Source organism: Anopheles nili, chromosome 2 (genome assembly GCF_943737925.1).
Source record: "Anopheles nili chromosome 2, idAnoNiliSN_F5_01, whole genome shotgun sequence".
NCBI classification, from domain to species: domain Eukaryota; kingdom Metazoa; phylum Arthropoda; class Insecta; order Diptera; family Culicidae; genus Anopheles; species Anopheles nili.
In genome coordinates this window covers 33,953,512-33,973,641 of record NC_071291.1, presented here as the reverse complement: position 1 = coordinate 33,973,641, position 20,130 = coordinate 33,953,512, and the positions used below count along the sequence as shown (strand labels likewise).

At 46.7% G+C, this 20,130-nt stretch overlaps 2 protein-coding genes across 2 annotated transcripts; one reads left to right on the top strand and one right to left on the bottom strand.

The window, feature by feature from the left end:
* Positions 1 to 8,193: 8,193 nt before the first annotated feature.
* Positions 8,194 to 11,539, top strand: LOC128721873 (uncharacterized). Its single transcript, XM_053815677.1, has 4 exons — positions 8,194 to 8,454; positions 8,536 to 8,733; positions 8,800 to 8,967; positions 9,811 to 11,539. The coding sequence occupies exons 1-4, from the start codon at positions 8,194 to 8,196 to the stop codon at positions 11,536 to 11,538; spliced, it is 2,355 nt and encodes a 784-aa protein (XP_053671652.1). The 3' UTR covers position 11,539.
* A 1,176-nt stretch (positions 11,540 to 12,715) lies between these two features.
* On the bottom strand, positions 12,716 to 20,130 carry LOC128721631 (myosin light chain kinase, smooth muscle-like). The gene is made up of 9 exons (XM_053815403.1): positions 19,925 to 20,130; positions 15,703 to 16,561; positions 15,286 to 15,616; positions 14,895 to 15,215; positions 14,551 to 14,825; positions 13,679 to 14,477; positions 13,159 to 13,599; positions 12,989 to 13,082; positions 12,716 to 12,918 (listed from the first exon to the last, which is right to left on the bottom strand). Coding segments are annotated over exons 2-9 (3,111 nt in total). The 5' UTR covers positions 16,551 to 16,561; positions 19,925 to 20,130; the 3' UTR covers positions 12,716 to 12,916.

Here is a 20,130-nt window from a genome sequence, read left to right as displayed (position 1 = left end):
AGATAAAACATCCGTTAGGACTGGACACGATTGAGAAAGTGCTGCATTGGAATAGCAAACTATCATTAAATTTGGCAACACATTCTCTTTCTCTAGAACAAGTTATGCGTGAGCGTTATTAAGTAGCCAAATAAGATTAACCAAAGGTCAGAACTCGATGCAGCTTAGTGATAGGTTTCAGATAATGTATGACAATGTTTAGACGCCCGATCTGATGCAATACAACGCTGAGCGGTGAAAATCGGTAGTAAATTCGGAAACAGTAACTGAACCGGAAGCGAATCTTCTCTCCAAATAATAATAGACAGAATATGCAAAAGAAGCAACAACAACAACAACAAAACCCAAGCCGCAGAGCTTCAGAAGGATGCAACTATACATGTTATCTGAATTACCGACACGCGGGTGTGCCGATTATAGTTGAGTTTTATTTTTTCACGAAAATCGTTGCTAGCCCCGTGAAGATTGTTAATGCAAATAGTGAGTAATGAAATATCGCTGCTCGATGTCTGTTGAATGATAGAGAAATTTTAGCATAGACCACACAGCCAGGGAACGTTTTCGTTTGTTGCTCAGTTAGCTGGCTGGTTAGGTTATTTCCGTTGCTCCACCTTCAGTCTACAAGCGCTGTTGGCACTGGTTACTAGCCGTTGCTGTGCTGCTACTACTGCTGCTGCTGCTATGTGGCACAGCGTGCTAAAGTGAATACTATTTTTACAACCACTAGTGAACGCTACTAGCGCTCTTTTCTCTTCCACCTCAAAGTCCTTACCGAACTAGCAGACCGAGGGACGCGCCAAAGTCCCGATAGCGATTGGCGTCCGGTAGATCGTATCGAACTATGTATACTACGCACTACTTTACACAATAAGCGAGCGTCTCAATCAAAAAGAGGAAGCAAAAAAAAGTATAATCTACTACTCACAAAGCGCACACAGAAAGGTCAGATACCGCGTAAGCGGGATGCGCATGGTTGGAAGGCGTCTTTAAAATCTTTAATATATATGCGTAGAAACGAAGTCTACTGATATGTTCCTTGCAAACGATGTACACTATTTGGTAATGCTCACTTTTACGCTACTTTTTGGGTGTATTTCCCGATACCGCTGGTGTGCCCTGTTCGTTGCCACTTCTAATACGCACACTCGCACACAAACCAGAGCCCACCAACACTGCACGATACATGGACATCCGGGGGGGGGGGGGGGGGGGGGGGGGTAAGGGAGGAAAGAGGAGAGGAGGGGGTTAATAATTTTGTACTAGCATTTACTCAGTCACACGTAGCCACTACTATTCGGTCGAGTACACTGATCTACCAAACTAGCCGTAGTACCCTTATGCAGTGGTGTTACACTACCATTACCACTGCAAGCTATCTCACTGTTCTAGGCCACCAGGAGCCTCCATTTCCCGGGTACGACTCCGGTGCGCCACAGTGTCGGTCGATTAGGTTCAACGGGGGGCTTTCGAGGTTCATAGTTTGTTCGTTTGGTTCTGTGCCGTTTTTGCTGCTAGCAGCTGCTGGCCGGTCGACTAAAGGTATTAATCAAAAGCAAGTAAGAGCAAACGTGAGTAGTCACAGAGCGCAAGAAACACACCCATGCAGAAACACTGATTATTGCGTAATTATTGCCAGCATTTCTAACACGCACGATGTTGGTCCTAGGATCGAAACATTTCGACGCCGATTCTAGGACGATTCGATACTCATAAAAGCAAGGTTAAGCATTAATACATACATAGAAATTATATATATATACATGTATATAACCGAGATATACATAGATGCATACATATATTACACTTTAGTTTTCGTTACTAGAGACAATTAACCGGAGCAGAAGAGAGTCGTTCAGTTTAGGCTACGTTTGCAAAAAACCCTGTTAGATACGCTTCAACACTTGATCCGCACTGCACCGACACTTAGTGTGGATGTGCGCACGAATAGTGCAGCCCTGTTGCAACACGATCAACCGATAAGTTGATTATAGTTGCCGGTTTTGTTTCGGTTGTCTGTTATTTCATCGTCTTCCTTAACTATTATGTCTATATTTAGAGGACTACTGTTTGACCTGCTCAAGCATAACGATGAAGGAAAGCAGGGAATGATCTTTATGCACATGCAGCCCGATAGTGGCTGGAAAAAAAACGGCTACAGGCTACAAGCTCACACACCGCTGCCGAAGGGCGGAGCCGTTTACAGCGCATGTTTACATGGCGCCGAGCAGACAAACTAAAGTCTTAGAGCGCGTTACTTACTCGAGTATTATCAAGAAGCACGTTTTGCGACACTCACATGGTGAGTTGGAATTACGAGGACTCTTAGCTAGCTAACGAGCCGAACCATGCGCACCCATGTTATGAACCTGCACTAATTGCACACGAAACAGGCAACCATTGTTACGGAACAAAGTAAAGATGCAAGCAAGCAAAAAAAACAAGCCACACAAACACACACATACACGATTAATGATCGTACTGCGAACCGGAAAGCGTCGGTTGAGGTGCCAAAAGGATTGAATCTTAGTTTGTCCGTTCTGTCGTGCAAATATACCGTTTACGAAACGCTAGGCAAGGATAAGGATGCAACCGTCGATAATGCTACCACGCACGCATACCGCTACTCGGAGATGAAAAGGATTATGCGCGCTTTTGCTTCATCCCTTTTCTCGATGAACCATCGGAATGGTACGGTTTATAACAATGCAAATGTTGCTGATCTGGTTGGATTCAGACGTTGTTTGCGCTAATTGCAATATAACAGCAATGCTTAAAATGGAATTCAAAATTAAAACAAAAAGCTAAGAAGAACAGCGAGACAAAGAGAGAGAGAGCGAGAGAGAGAGAGAGAGAGAGAGAGAGAGAGAAAGCAAAGCGAGGAAATACGTCTTATAAAAGTTAATCGTAGCGCCAAAGGTGTGAGTAAACCGAGCAAAAGCGAACAAGATCGAGCGTACAGGATCGAGTAGGAAAGTACCGTGCATACATTAAAACAATCGTGAAAGAACAATACTATGCCCCAATCAAGTCGAGAGAAGAACAAAAAAAGAAGCAAAAACGTAAAGAAATGATGTGGCATCGAATGTCCACCGCACGAAATTTTACAGTTTACTGTTCATTTTTTACGTTTTTATTAGCCCTGATAGAGGGAACAAAACTGGGACAATTTATGTAGAGGAGTGAAATACTGTTACTGTTTGTATTGCTGATATATTTATACGAAAATTCTACTACTTGTCACACATTTTCGCTTTGGCGCCTTGGCGGAGCCAAAGTACAGGAAGCCATTTCGGTGGGAAATGGCGAATTACAGAAAGGAAATATTTACGTACGATTTACATGTCTTTTCCGACACGTGTTTTTTCCGTTAGGAAGAGAGAGCGAGAGAGAGAGAGTTATAGAGAGAGAGAGAGAGAGAGAGAGAGAGAGAGCGAGATTTCGTTGATGAATATTCCGTGCTACCGTGGTGTTAGACTTTCCCAAACTCCCGAACCATGCATCTGCTCGACCTGAAGCGGCTTGAACGTCAGGTAGGTTCTTGTAGAACCTACAGAGGCAACTACACGTCCATCGGCCAACCACCCATCGCCAAACATTGGACGACCGCTAGGGACTACATTCATTTTCGAATGGAAAAACAAGAGACCGGCACCGGCAGAAGCAGAAACGCGCATCGAACCCATCGAGGATGTGAATCGTATTTTCAAAACAATAGGAAACAGGTGCAGGAACGTACGGAGCACATGCACGCAGTACTAATCTAAATACTTAAAACCTAGCTAGCGGAGATGGTCTTACTAATGTAAGCAACAGCAGCAAATCGAACGCGGTTGCGTTCTTCACGTTACCCTATCCGGCTCTGGATGGACATCGAACCGTTGATATCTATATCAGACCAAACGAGTAGCGTTACGCCACATCTACGTGCGTACTTTACGGGCCATATCCGTTTTAGGATATCTATGACAAACGAGGTGACGTTATTTTAGTAACTAGTTTCCGGTGGAAGTTGTCTCACGCACGTGAGCAACACCACCGGTTGTTGTATTTTGGAATGCCAAGAAAGTAGTATATACCAACCCGACGGGAACCGTTCTCCGTGCAAAAGGAACTATTGAAGCATACTGTTTCGTGTACTAAACGCCAAGTAACCACCGAGTAGAGGAACAATACATTGTTGCATTGGACGCGGGCACACTATACCCCTTTTTGCACGCATCGAATGCGCCCCGAATTTCTAGCCGATCATGTTCGATCGAATTTTTGGGAGAAGGTAATTCGATGCGGAACGGTGCAGAATGAACGTTTTTGTTTTTAAAACGCGCCCACTTCTGTTAGCGAGAAAACGTCCAGGAAGTAGCTGGATATGCCAATCGGAATGAGCTAGATGAATCTCTTTGAAGCTCTGAATCGCTATTCTCCTATTCCAATTAGCAAAATCACAAGTGCTTCGAGTCGCGTTGCCTGGTAGAGTTGCATCCAAATCGTCCACGGAGTTATCGAGAGCACGTACGGGTTCGGAGCGATGCATTGGGACGGAGTCGGACGTCGAAAATCACGTAAAAAAATGAATGAATTTCATAAATTCTTGCCAAACCACAGACAAACTGGAGTGTTAGAGTGTTCTACATGTTTTTTTGGTTGATTGTCACTAGCCGTGGATACTGGAGTACGTCAGTTACAGTCCCTACAGCACACGTTTCCCCACCATCACCAGCAACGCCACCGCTTCCCTTCTCCTGTCGTTGACGCCTTGACGTCGTCCTCGTCAAACCCGTTTCGTTTCGCAGGCCCTCTTTCCCCGACCCATCCCGGTCATCGTTGTTTTTGCATTTCCTCGCCCAGCGAGCGAACACTGCGGGTAAACTGTATCATGACGTTGAGTACTATCCAAGAGTATGGAACCTAGAGGAAAGATCTATGTATGCCAAATGTTTTCAATGAAAATTGCATGACATCAACTAAGCAGAGAGGAAAAAAAAAGAAAAAGTAATTTTTACTAAATATAAGCCTGAAAGTTGAGGGCCTTAATAGTTCAAAATAATTACTAAAAAAATGTAAATAAGAATATTTTTAACAAACGCAAGTTTTTACGAAATAATAACTAAAAAAGAGAGTCTGTTATCGGCGAGTCAAATTAACAGACGGTGTTTCGTCATATTGACGAGTATTTAAACAAAAACTGAGATAATTTTAAGTCACTATGCGTAACGAATGAAGAATAAATAGTACGGTTCAAACGTAAATTAAACAAACCACACCAGTTAAATAGAGTTGCCAAAACAAAAAGAATTCGGAGAGAAGATAAACCCAAATCTTAAAAAGAAAAAAAAACAAACAAACAAGTAAGCAGACGATTGCGAATCAGATCAGAGACGAAATACAGCAGCCAAAACAACATTGCAAAAAGCGAGAAAGAATCTGCTCTGAAGCTCATCCCACAGCTTCCCGTCGGGCAAGAGGTTGAGCTTGCAGGATGAGTGATTGCATACGTTCAAATGAATTACGCAAACCCAACAATTCGTTCCAGCGGGAAACGACAGACAACTCGATCGTAGAGCTGACATTATTGTGTTCCAGTACAAGAGATGGCGAACGCGAAGCAGGCAAACAGACGTAGAGCAGCGTAAACAGTCCGCAGGATACCAGCGGCCAATCGATGGAGATGTAATCCTTTTGTTGTATCGCAGAAAGGGAATCTTATAGTTTTGATGTAAAAAAAAAACCCGATGATTCTGAAAGGCGGAACTCGAAAACTGTTACACATACGTGTGTACTAAAAGTGAAAGTTTGTGTCTGCATGTGTGTGTGTTTGTATATATACATGTTAACGTTTTATAATAAAATATCCAAATAATAATTGCGAAAAAAAAAATCCTGAATGTGCTTTTTGAATCCGCCGTAGTATGAAATGTAGCAAAATGCCAAGAACAATTCAACTTCAATGTCTAAAAGGAGTATCGATCGATGCCCGTGCTTCAAGTTGGTGTAAATTGGTGTACCTTTTCCTAGTATCTATGTACTTATGGTTTCATCAAGCGTGGCCACAGAGAACTCTAAGCAGCTCCTGGTGGAGCATTCTTCGTGTTATTTCAATTTCATCATCTCTGTGCAAGGCCCATGTTTCAGAGACCCATTTGAGTATTGGTACTACAAATGTTTTATACAGCTACATCGTCGATAGTCGTGCCAGTAATTTGAGTAAACTATTAATGTATGTTACCAGTAAACGGCCATTGTTGGCAGCGCAAATCCTTTCATGATAAATACTATTTGATGATGGAGATATATGCCAGCGCTTTAGCAGCTTTTAGCTGCAGTTATCTATAATTATAATTTATAGCATTTGTTCGGAAGTAATTCGCCTAAGACACAAACCACGTATTTATGAAGATGGTTTAAATATTACGTACCATAGTTTCTATTTCATGTGCTTTCACTTATTCAATTTTATCTTCACTGATGGCACTTTATTATTTATTATTTTATTACTTTTTTCACTTTAAAATAGATTATAATCACACGTATTATCACAGACCGCCGAAGCTTTTTTTTTAACATTATAAGCTTCGATCTAGAACGCCTCCAAAAGATGGTTGGTCACGGTTGTAGAAATCACTATTTTTAAGCGACACGCTTCGCTATTTACACAACAGCACACTTTTTCTAATTATTTATTGCAATTGATGAATTTACACAAGACAGCGACACATAAATAACATAGCATCCGTGCATCTGCTTAGCTTTGGCGTATTGAATATATCCTGCTACGATGTAGAAATCTCTTCTTTTCCGACAGTTAACTATTACACTTAACAACTATTATAGGTACGTATTAGAACTAATTTCAAAACTTTAGGACTGGAGCCCGATATCTCACACAGGACAATGAATAACGCGTGAAATGGTAGTGAAACCAACTGTGGTTTTACAAAACACCGGTGAACTACCGTTATGATTCTACCGTTAGAACCTTCTGGGTCTGATGCTGAACGTGTAGCGTGTAGTTAAAATCACCATAGCAGTCTTGAAAGGCTTTTCCTTTGCCCATTCTTGCTGTTGAGAACCGATTATAAAACTTATAATTCGCATAGAAAAATGAATATCAAATGCATTTCTATTGAATGAGGTGGGCTTAGAACAGGAGTATTTAAGTTTTGTATTACACTTCATCCACTATTAACTCGGGGCATGCTAGTCTGCTCCGGAAAGGGTTCTTAAGTATTATTTGATTCTTTTCACTGTTAATGTTAGACTCTGAATAGAAATTGCCAGTGTTGCATAAATAAGTTGTTCGTGTAAGTTGTTAAATGGAAATTATGCTTAAGTGCCCGTACCGGTTTCTACTCTTTGTGCAGGATGAAAAACAGGCGGTTATGCTCCCAGGGTTGGCAAACCAATTGACAGTGAGCTGAACGACAGCCTGCTGTCAAAAGTACTGCCTGGCTACACGTTCGGGTTGAGCTTGACAGTCGAAACATAACGCCTAGTTGAATCGCGTACGTTGACCAAATGCGTGTGAGCCAGAGTGAGATCAAAACACTAGCAAAAGCGTAACGAAGAGTGTTCTCATTCTCGTCCCACCCCGTCGTCGCGCGTTGATGCTGCTGAGACGCAAGAGGCAAAGTGAGCAAGATCTGCAAAGGATTTGTGAAACGTTCCAAAAAATCTGCATCCAGATAATCCCCACCACCGACAGGAAAGCGCTTGAAAAGTGGCTGAGGTGAGCTCACAGAAGAGGGTGACGTTAGCATGAAAGAAATATTGCGTTCGTTTCGTGAAGTTCGTCACAGTCTCCCCGCGAAAAGTGCGTGAAGGTAGAATGATTCACTTATCTGTTGGCTGGAAGGACGAATAGTGTGCGGGGGTCGATCGAGTGGTGCTCGTGAAGGATTCGATGTTTGTAATGGCACTCTCTGATGTCTGTAGTAGCGCGAACATCCCACTTCCCACATGAGAACATTGTTCTGTTTACATGAGAAAAAAAGCACCTTAAGTGGCGAAGAAGGCGCGTATGGGTCGTGTTTGTGCGCAAAAACCCATCGCAGAACTCATTTATCCAGCGCGAGTTGGCCCGTTCTGTTGACGTTTGTGTTTCGTTCCACCAACAGCTCTTCTTTTGTGCAACCATCTACTTTTGGGCAGCTTACCGTGCTAGATCGTATTCTAAACTCCTCTCCTTTGTTCCTGCAGATGCCACAAACGACCGACGAGTTGGAAGACGATGGCAGTAAAAATATGGTATCTAACCTGCCGCTGCTTTTCGCGGACGGCTACCCTACAACGCTGGACAAGATCACCGAACCACAGCTGGAAAAGTTTATACCCTTCATGGTGCAGTGTTCCCTGGGATACATCCACATCCATTCGATAGACGAGTTTAAGAAACCGGAATGGTGGCCCAGTGATGTGGAGTTTACAAAACCATTTAGAAAGCCAAAATCCTTCACTGGGGTTAGTTTTTCAGGACCCGTTTCGGTTGTCACAACGGAAACTCTATTCCTGCTAACATTCTTCTTTCCTTCTGTACCGCAGAATTGGTTGCAAAAGATGCGCGAGCTTGTGGTAGTTTGTTATTCGTTTCATCGAAGTGTCTATTTGCTGAGATACTGCACCGATCTGGCATCATTCCAAACTACAGCGCTGAGATTTATCAACAACTATAACTCCACTACTTCCTTGTTCGAGCGTTCGACCAACAAACTGTTGGTCACTTTCCGTAATGAGAACATGGTATGGGACAGCGGTGGTATCGCGGTGAACTGTTTATGAGCACATCCGTTTTCTTTTTGTCCTTAGCTGTACGATCAGGAACAAAAGATCAATAGTCGCAAGTGCCTTCTGCCGAAGCAATCCAACTCCCAATCTTGCATGGCTGCGCAGGAGGAAATGGTCATATCAGCTGGATTCGATATTTATCTTTGCGACAACTGTGATGGCGAGCTGTACTCATATGGCGCGTTAGTGGTAAGTCATCATTTGGCGATATACTCATATGAACAGATCAATAGTAGTCAGTAGTAGTTTAGTTATCGCTTATACATTCAAATTTCGCATAACGTGTTGTCTAGTAATGCGAGAGTTGCTGTACATCAAACTAAAAATTGCTTATATGATGCAAGGACGCAGTTTGTTTGATATAAAATTGGATTACTTTGTTGAGGTACTGACTGACAGATCATATTTATTTCTTTCCATATTTGATATGAATTGACTGTTATACAGTGTTATACTATGTTATACGGTATACAGTATATTTAGCAACAGCGTACAATTTAACGATTATTTTACTTAAAAAATATGGTTAATGTCAGAAGAACTCGGATTCTACAATAGAAAAAGTATATTTTCTACGTGGGTTCAAAAAATCATTCAGTATCACTAATACTAGGGGTCTTTGGGGTATATCTACGATCTGAATATTAACACAGGTTTTTGATAACATCACATTTTTATTATTTTCCTTTTGATTAGCACCTGTTAATGTACGCATTTTATGCAAATAATAACACACTTACGTTTGAATTATCCGCACTCTTAGATAGTTTTCGTAACTGAAGTTAACACTCTTTTCTAAGATGTAGAGTCGGAATTATTTATTGGAATAATCGTTATTCGTAGTGATACAAGCAAAGCTTTTATTATCACAGTTCTTGAACAACATATGGCATGCCTTAAAGTTTTGGAAGCTTGATTTTAAAACATACGTTTGATACATGCATTAATACAGCATAAATGAAAGCTTAGTAGTATGTACTCAAATTACAAATGATATCTAATCTATTACTGCTCCTTACTGTATGTTTGTAGGAACACGAGAAAGTCTGCCTGAGTGAGCAAGGCAATGCAGAGCTCGAAGAAATCAGCGATGACGACGACGTGATCTTTTGTGGTGAAATCTTCGAAGAACAGCTGCCGCTCGGTTCGATAGCCCGTGCTCGAGCAGAGCAGCAAAAGATGATATCCTTCCTATCGCAAAATTTCATGTTGCGCTGCACAAAAGCAACGGAACCGGCAACTGGCAGTGTAGCGGATTCTTCTTCGAAAAGCAATAACAATATCGCTGAACTGGAAAGCGTAATGGGCGATAGTAGCCCCATGGGAAAACTCCGCCGTATTCCGAGACGTGCACGGCAAGTTGTGACACTCGCGAAATGCACTCAAATTCCACTAGCCTCCCCACTGGGACAGTTTATGCTGAGGAGTACAAAAACGACTATGACGTCGGAGCATTTGTTCGAACGGCTCGATCGAATGGAACGGTTTTGTCTCGCACCGCCTCTTCCTCCCGGAACCGGCCATCTGTTCCGGCAAGGTACTCTCAGCGGTAGTGTTCACGATGTGATATCCGCCCAAGACAGGAGGCTACCGAAGTGGTTGACAAGCAAGCCTAAATCAGGCAGTGGCTCCAGTGGGGTACCGTTAACGTTCAAACGAAACGTTGATGAAACGTACGAACCATCGAATCATCAGTACAAGTTCCCTCGCCGGCAGTTTTCCACCAAACATCGGATGGAAAATTTCTTATTCTACAACAAACTTCTACTGAAGCGCTGCCTACCGTGCGCAGTAGTAATGAAAAGACTGACGCCTGCGGAAGTGGAGGAGCTTTCACTTCTGCCTGGTATAGAACGGCAGAAGCGAGAAGCCGAACAAGCTGCAATCTTCGAGCGACAGCGGCGGAAAGAATTGGCCGAGAGCGCGATGATCATCGATAGCATCAATCTTTGCTCCTCGGATGATGAATCGAGCCAAGAACCGGTCCGGTTGCACATGGTCGACACTGGGTCGTCCGAAAATAATACCTCTTCTATTGACTATTACATCAGAAACGTTGTACAGCCGATCGAGGTGGAAATGGAAGATGCAGAGAGCTTGAGTAGCGACACTAACGCATCGGCGCCCAGTCTCTCTGTACATTCTCTGTCACAAATAAAACCCAGCTACGTCTGTATTCCTCTAGCAACGCCACCGGGACAGCCACGGAGTCCCATTATCGCTTCGCTGCTTAGTGAAAGCACGTTTCGGTTAAACCACTCAGTGCTCGTTGGGCATGGTAACGGCAGAGGTCTGGAAGGAGCCCTGCAACCCCTCGCTGCACCGATGTACCTGAATGCAAACTGCAGCCAAACACCGGTCGGTGTTCCAGGCGATGGCCAGATAGCTAACGGGAACCGTTTGGTGTCGAAAAAAGGAACCGCCAATGTGCTGTTGAAGGAGAATCTGCTAAATGGATTCGGAACCGACACGAGCGATGATACGAGTCCATTGGGTGTCGTCGGAAGTCAGGGATCGGCGCCACCCCGCACACTGGTGCTTGCTGCACCCATCTCCAACGGCCAAACGCTGATAGGAACCATTCCAGTTTCGTTCGGTAGTGGCGGCGGCATACACGCGCGATCTAGTGCTTCCGTCGTGCAGTCGCTTACAACGGCGACCTACGTCAATCAAACGGTTCACACCCGGGTGACCGTCAATCGCACAACCGGCCCGGCGGCGGCTGTTTTGCCTAGTTCCGCCACGGCTAATCTCCAGTAGCTAACGTAACAGTGATGAATCGCAATGGTCGAAGAACTATTTATAAGATTAATTTATGTAAAGATCGTATTTGTAATAGGATTGTAAAAGAATGAATTGAACCACCAGGATTATTCCTCATGTGCAGAATACTCTTGTAAATTATGCTTTGGTTCACCTTTTTTTTTCTTCTACCTAGCGTTGTTTGACGATTGTAAATACTTTCTGGTCCAATGATAATTGAATCATCATGCACGTTATCGTTCGGTCATCCAGCTAAGATTGATAATTATTCAACTGCTTTTAATCGCGCACATTGTGTTGTATTACCTTGGCGATCGTTTCTTCCTTCCGCTCAACCGATTACCAACGAAAAATACCACGTACGACTAACGTGCAAAAGCAAGACTTCCAAACTGCCATCCTCAGCACAAATCGAAGTGGAACATTCACATACTGGCATCGGTTTTCATTATGTGTTACTCTGTTGCCTACGTGGTCCTGTTTTATTCGTGTTTCGTAATAGGCGCTGATTTGAAGTGCCATGATTTGACGATTAGCTAAAGCTGTTAAATATTTTGATAAAACATCGCCAAGGGTATAGTTCATTTTAAATTGTTTTTTTTTTATTTGTGTCGGAATATGCACAGTCCAACTATCAAGCAAACTGTTGCATGTCAAATACGTACAAGAGCAAAATAAACTAGAACATTTTTTAAATTTTAAGGTAAAAGTGTAATGAAAAGCAAATACACTGTCTCTCTAATTTAAATGATATGTAGATTGGCTTTGTACATATCTTTACGAATAAAGTGAAATAAACGTAACAATGTGAATTAAAGTAACAATCGATACCTTTTCACTAAACAACGTGCAGAATACAAATAATATCACATACCAGCAAAAGTTCGAATTTAGAGAGATTGATTTCGGATTTTGGTTATATTCTTTCAAAAATCAATTCTATACCAACGCTTGTTTGTATCCTTAAAACAGAAACATCCCTTACAGCTAGCTAACACATCATAGTGGTAGCTATCTGAAAGTGGGTACGTTAATAGCCTCCTCATGAACCTTTCTCAATAAATTCTATGAATTAAGTTCTTATAAAATCAAATCATTTTATTCTGCTTCTGGCCAAAATTGGTAGGACACGCATCATAGTGAATTAAATGACAGGAAAAATGGGCGGTTTTTATGTTGCTTATATTACTGCTTTATTGAAATAATAGTTTGCATAGCGACTGTATGGAGTTAAAACAATAACAATCAAACAATTACGTGCAACATCGGATGCTTTAATTTGGTATTAGAATCAATTAACAAGCTTATGTTCAACCGTAACGTTCGCCGTCATTCGTGCATCAAGGATCGCGGCCTACAGGGCAACGGAATGTACCTCTGTGAAGGAGATGAGACAACAAAATTTAAAAGATCTGTAGATCAACCTCGATCTCCACCAATTACTCACACTCAGGGTTTGCTTCACGCGGCACAACCGAGACTCGCCGGGAAGCGGATAAGTTTGCCATCCTACCGAGGGCCCGTATGGCGTTTCCTGTTTTCTGTGGGCGAGACGTTACGTTTAGAAAGTCCTTTCGTTAGAAAACGTTAGAATCGACTGATCGATGAACCACCAACCTGCCATTTTCTACGGATGATGAACTTTTTCAGCTTATCCGTCCGGATCTGGTTCACCCCGACGTTGTCACCACCCTTGAGTGATAGCCACTCGGACTGCAGGCACTGCTGAGCGGTCAGTCGTTCTTCCTGGCGGCCTCGCAACAACCCAGCAATGAACTCTTTTGCTTCGTCTGACACCAAATCGAACGCCTCATCGTCGAAGTCATACTCGGCCCGCGTGATGTTGCTAAACGTGTCCACGTCGTTGTCACCCATGAACGGGGACAATCCTGACAGCAGCACGTAACATATTACACCGATGCTCCACATGTCCGACTGGACGCTGATCGGCTCGTAGTTGATGATTTCCGGTGCGATGAACTCCGGCGTACCGAACAGCACACGTGTCGGGCTCGATGAACACAGTCGTTGCGCAAGCCCAAAATCGATGATCTTGATCTACCAGTGATCGAGAGAGAAGAAAGTGTTGATGATCGAATGACCCCAATAGGTCAGATGTCCCACCTGACAGCCTTACCTCATGGCTCGTTTTGGTCGCACACATAATGTTCTCAGGCTTCAGATCGAGATGAACGATCTGTCGACTGTGCATGTGCTCCACACCGCGACAGATCTGCCGCACGAAAATGACGCAGTCCTTCTCGGTGAGGGTGAAGTCATCGGCCACCACACGCTCGAACAGCTCACCACCCGAGATGTACTCCACCACCATAATGATCTCCTTCGGCAGCTCGAACGTCGCGAACAATCGCAACAGCTTCGGATGTTCGAGACCCTCCATGATGACCGTTTCCTGCCACACGCGTTCTTTGTCCTTCAACCGGATGCACTTCACCTTCTTCGCCGCCAGCACGGTTCCTGCGTTTTCACCTTGCCGTGCCACCACCTTGTACACCACACCAAACCGGCCCTTACCAACTTCCTTAACCACCTCGAACTGCTCATCGAAGTCGCCACCTGGTCGGATCGCTAATCCGGTCGGTGTTGCTGGTGTCACGGTACTATTTAGCCCATCTGTTCCACCGTCCGTGAGGCTGCCATCCTCATTCCCATCACTGCAGAAGCTGGTGCCGCTCGAGGTGGGACTCGCGATCGATCGATTTCCCGTGCCGTTGGTGCGTTTATCCTCACCGGGGGCAAAGAAGTCACTAGCAGGTGTTGGATGACTCGTACCGTGCACGTTCTCCGCCCGTATCCGGAACCGGTAGCGTGCGTCCTGCCGTAGTCCATCGATCACGCACGAGAAGGAGTTCGGTACACGCTTCGCGAAGATCCACACGTCCTGTGCGTCATTCTGCTCGAGATGCATCTCGATCCTGCGTGATCCCAAAGTGTGGAGAGACATCATTAACGTCAACTCACTAACCCCATTGTGGTACGATCACTCACACAAATCCGGTTATGGCACTTCCTCCATCGTACGGAGCCGGGTTCCAGGACACGGTTAGGGCGTCTTGTGAGGTGATGGTCACCGTCGGTCTGCCAGCAGGTGGTTCTGGAGGTGATTCGACCCGCAGACACATCGATAACTCCGTCTCCGGGCAGGCCTTATCGAGTTGAACGCTATACTTCCCACCCTGAGCGGGTTCGATGTTCGTCAGCAGAAGTCGTGTCCGACCGGGTAGGTTACACGTAATCGCGTTGCTGTCTGCTATCGATCGTCCCTAGAAATAGGTGATCAACCGCAACATTTCAAACGACTGATGATGATGGTTCCACGCAACGTCACTCACCGATCGTTTCCACCGAAGTTCAGCCGTTGATTTGCCCTGGAAGCAAGCCTCAATGATCACGTCATCACCCTGCAGCACTACTTCGTCCTGTAGACAATGAAGAAAGCGCAGCTTCTGATTCACACCACTGTACCGTTCGATCTCCTTCCGATCGAGAGTGCCCAAGTACGCCTTCGGCAGCACACAGAGGTCTGCGTGTGCGAACACCTGCCGGTAAGAGTCGGTGCCATTGCACGTGATAGCGCATCGTACTTCACCACTTTGACGGTACGTGCTGTTGAATATCCGCAGTATGTTGCCACCATCGTCTCGCGACTCGATCTGTAAGTTCCGCAGAGGTTCGTAAATGTTGTGGAGAGCCAGGATCATCTCCCCAGGCGGAAGTACTCACCGAGAATCCTTTGGTGCCGCTGGTAATTTCCGCACCACGCACAAACCACCGGATGCGGGAGTCTGGTGGCGAAACGCAGGCGTAAAACTCCACATTATCACCCTCGAGGGCGATCTGTGACAGCGGGAAGCGCACGAAACGTGCCGGTAGCTGTTGATCGCGATCTTTTGCCATCGTTGGAGACTGTTGTTCCAACTCGAGCACGTCCAGATAACAGCTCGAACTCAACTGCTGTGTAGCCGCCTCGATGCAGCACTCGAACAGACCTGCGTCGTCCAAAAAAGGGTCCTTTAGACGCAAACCCAACTGACCATTGCCATGATCGATGTACCTGTGAAAAAGCGGGCGCAAAAAAACGCCATTGTTAGAGACGCTCCTCCGCTTTAAGTGCGGATCTCGCGATCACGATGTACTCACGCAAAATCACTCGAATCCTTCACAGGTCGGCCATTCCGTTTCCACACGCACTTAAACAACTCCGAACAGTGTAGCTCCAGCGCGAGCTCAACTTCCGTACCTTCCGTGATCGTGATCACCTTCGGAAGTTCACGCACGATGCGCGCCATTTTGTCGATCGGGACGGACCACTTCGGATCCTGGACGTCAATCTCCGCCGACATCACCTTCATGCAACCATCGATCGTCTCCAGCACGCAGGTGTACGTACCCGAGTCCGCAGGACGTGCCTTCTCAAGGACGAGTGACATATTACGCGGGCTAACGCTGCGGTGGAAGATCCTCGCATCCTCAAGCTCACGGCCATTGTGGAAACACCGCAGCGTCGGGATCGATGGGGCGTAGTATTCCGCATTCAGCATGATATACTCACCGACCAGTGGCGAGTAGTCATCGATGTGCCGGTAGATCCTCATGCTACTGTTCGCTGGCTGGCTGTTACGCTGCACGCGGTTGATCGTGCGGATCTTCTCCAGCACCAGCAGCTCAATCGTGCGCTCTACCTGGCCGCTAGCATTCCCAATCACCAGCTGGTACGGTCCGGCGTCCTTTGAAGCTACACCCTGGATCTTCATCGTGCACAGTGATCCCTTACTCTGGATGGAAATGGTACGTGATGGCGCGAGAGTGACGCCATTTCGCTGCCATCGCATCACCGGCGCTGGGTATCCCTCGATGATACACTGAAAGATGGCCGTCTCGTGCTCGTACACCTCGATCTTCTGCGGGACGTAGATGAATTTCAGTGGGATCGCTGCGTTGCCCGGGTCCGTGACTTTGGCCGGTTGTTTCTCCGTCCGGGCGGCCATTTCTCTCGACTCTGTGGGGTTGCGGATACAACACAAGGTTCGTTACTATCGAGGACGACTTCTCATGCAACTCTGCGTCGTTTTCGCTAGCGGTAGATGGGAATTCAACGAGCGTGGAACGTGCTTGAACGAGCCTCGTGTGCTGACTCATGAACCGCGTGATGGCGTAAGTAAAATACGCGTTACGCTTGCGAAAGGTGATCGAGAACGTTTTTGCATCCTATTATGGCTTATCGCCCGTCCCGTCGTGGTTCAGCACGTTGCCCATGAACGTGCGAACAGAGCGAACATTGCAGTATGCTAACTCGACATTCAACCCCAGCAAGGTTGTACTTTATGGATCCACGCAAGATCGCCGCAAGATCGCCGCAAGATCGTGGACGTACCTCAAGAGATCACGTCCAGGGTCGCGGGTGGTCTCATCTTGCGCGCCGGCCTTCTCACGTCGCGGATGTACATTGACATTCACTTTTTTGGCGTTAAAGTTACCCCGCTGCCAATGCCGATGGGTTTTGTAATAAATTTTGTAAGGATCGCTGATTGTGCGATCGCTGATAAAAGGGGGGGCATTCATCATCAGCCGCCATCGCTTCGATGATCTCATGCAAGCCGGGGAGCGAAGAGGCACGAAAAAAGCTACCAATATGACCCTGTTCGATGTTAATTTGTTGGCAACAAACGGCTATTACTTGAGCTAGATTTCATTTCAGGTCCTTTTCAAGATATGTAGCACATTTTAAGGATACTCAGGACAAGAAGGCGGTGTACAATAATTTACTAAAGAAAAAAAAACAGATCATAAATGAGCTCAAATACCTAACATGGTGACGAATGACGCCCGTGGAAGTATTCACACCGAGGCTCGAGAGAAAATACAAAAGAATTCCAAACATGCGCGCCGGTTCGAAAAAGGATCTCCGAACCAAATGGGGGAGAATGTGCTGTTGCACTCGCTGGAGGCGTACTTCACGGTAAAACACCCAAATGCCCAAAAGCAGACACAAAGAAAAGTGTCCAAAGAGACGCAACCCCCACCGCGTGTGCCAAATCCGGTCGATCGTCCGGTCGTCGGTGACACTTCTCGTAATGGTACGAATTTTTCGTCTCATTACCGACGGCCCAAAGGAGACAAAAATGCGCAAAAATGCCCTCTCTCCCCCCTGAAACACTCCACCACATACACACACGCACTCAAACACAGGCACTGGTCATAAACACATGCAGCCTGCGCACAAACAGCAGTACGATCCCGCCTGATCGTGTCTGGCGTTCGCGACCTTCAGCATGGTGGTAACCGACCGGTAAGGAGTGTAACCGGTGGAGTCCTCGGTGGTCGCCCACCCTTACGCGAGCGCCATCTTTTTTCCCAGCTGACACACGGTGTAGGGGCGCAATCCGGTCGATCGTCACATTCCAGACGAAATTCCTCCCTCGGGGTGCGAGTTTCGTGTCTTGTGGCGGCATTGCAGTCACTGTCACCGTGTCCACCATTAGTGCGCGGCCCCCCCTGGGTGCATGTGTACTTGCGAGGTCCAACTCGAGATCTCGTTATTTACGTGCGTCAACGTCGTCGTCGTCGTCGTCGTCGTGGGTTTTTCTTTATTATGCCCTGGAAAGGGAATGATCGCTGGCGATGGGCAACGGTGAAAGCGGTGTGGTTTTGATGGGCCACAAGGGGTTGGGGATGGGGAGGGGGGGGGGGGTCTGGAAGAGGAGAGAGGTGGGTGGGTGGGTTGTGGGAGGGTTTCACAAAACACACACACACACACACACACACACACGCATGAATCCACAAAGTCGTGTCTCGTGTCCCGTTTTCTCGAGTTCCCGAGATGCCCTTTTGCGAGGCGTCTGGTTGGCGAGCGTTGGCGTGTTTGGCGTGCACTTACTTCGTCCCTTGTCTGGCCCTTCTCCCAACCACCCCCTGCGTGTGTGTGTGTTCGTTCCACAAAATCGCGCGCCCGCGAGCAATACAATACCCGCAGCTGCGCAACGATCGTTGTCGTCGGCGCGTTGTCGCTGGAACGGAAAAACAACCTTGCACAAACCACACACTAGCCTACAAACACACACACACACACACGCACATGGCCATGCGGTTGGGCAATCCTGTCCTCGATCCTCCCGACTGCCCCCTCGCCGGAAAGATCCCTTCCACCATTCCCAAAGGTCACGCGAGCCCACAGCTGGGGAAAGGCTCGGTACCGCTGGGAGGCTCCACTACCGGAAGCCAGCTTCCGGAAGTCCGGATCGACCGAGTCCGAGAGCTTTTTTACACCCACCCCAATCGACCTACCCACCCCCGGTGTCCCCACTGAGCCGGCAAGCCCCCAGAAATGGGTGTTTTTCTAACAGATTGCAACCGCACCGAACGGGCTTGGATCAAGCGGCTCAAGCCTTTCGTTGTGCCCTTTTCCCGTCTGATTTTGGTTCACCACACACACACACGCACTTGAGCACACACATACACACACACACACTCATGGAGACCATTCCTGTGGTATCCTGCGCCACGTGAACGTGATACCTGCCTGCAGTAGGGCGCCACAAAACTGGGTGGCTCTCTTCCCCTCTGTCTCTCTCTCTCACACTCTCTCACTCGCACGTGGCCACCCTTGGATTCCTCCTCGCCCGATCGGTGGCCTCCCTTCCGTGCGGTTGAGCTGCGCGTCACGAAATGGCACAACTGGCCACTGGCACACCAATGCCGAGATGCTGCGGACTCGATCCGCGATCCGTTCGATCTAATCGATCGCAATTGTGAGAGAGAACGACACGAGCGAGAGAGAGAGAGAGAGAGAGAGAGAGAGAGAGAGAGTGAATAAGCGTGAGCACAACCGGCCAAGAAACGGAGGCTCGCTTTCACGCGCTCTCTCTCTTTCTCGCTGATCGCGCGCACGTCCGATCGCACGATATCGCCACTATCAATTGAAGCTATCGGATCCAATTCGCGACAATTCCGTTTGGCCCGGTTCCACATCCAAGGTCGAACCGGGTGGCAGAACCGCGACCTGGGTCTCGGTGGGTGGTGGTTTTTGTTTTTTTTTTTTGTTTTTTAATCGCCCCCTAATCGCTCGCTAATCAACCGCGCTAATAAACACCCCCGTTTTTCCCGAGGCCTTGCGATCGTGAACAATTTTTGCAAAACCGTCACGCAATGACACGCACACACACAGTGGCACAAAAACGTAATCACGCAAAACACCCATCGACGCCACTAATTTTCACCGACACCTTCACACCGGCTGTGGAGCAAAAGAAAAAAAGGAAAGAAAACTGCGATCGTTTTGCAGCACCGCAAAAGGGCAACACCGCAACGGCGGGGATCGATGTTGATCGCAACAACACACACACACGCATACACACACACGTACCGGTGACCTTCAGTGCCGTCTGCGGGCGAGCAGCATTTTTCTTTCTCGCGCCTCTTTCTCTCTCTCTCTCTCTCTCTGTCACTCTGTTTGTGCGTTGTTCGGTTTGTGTGCCTGCTGTTGCACCACTTTTCCAACCCCTCCTTCTCCGCGTACCCCTTCCACCTTCACCCCGCACGGTGGGTCTTCTCGGGTTTCCAGGACGTTTG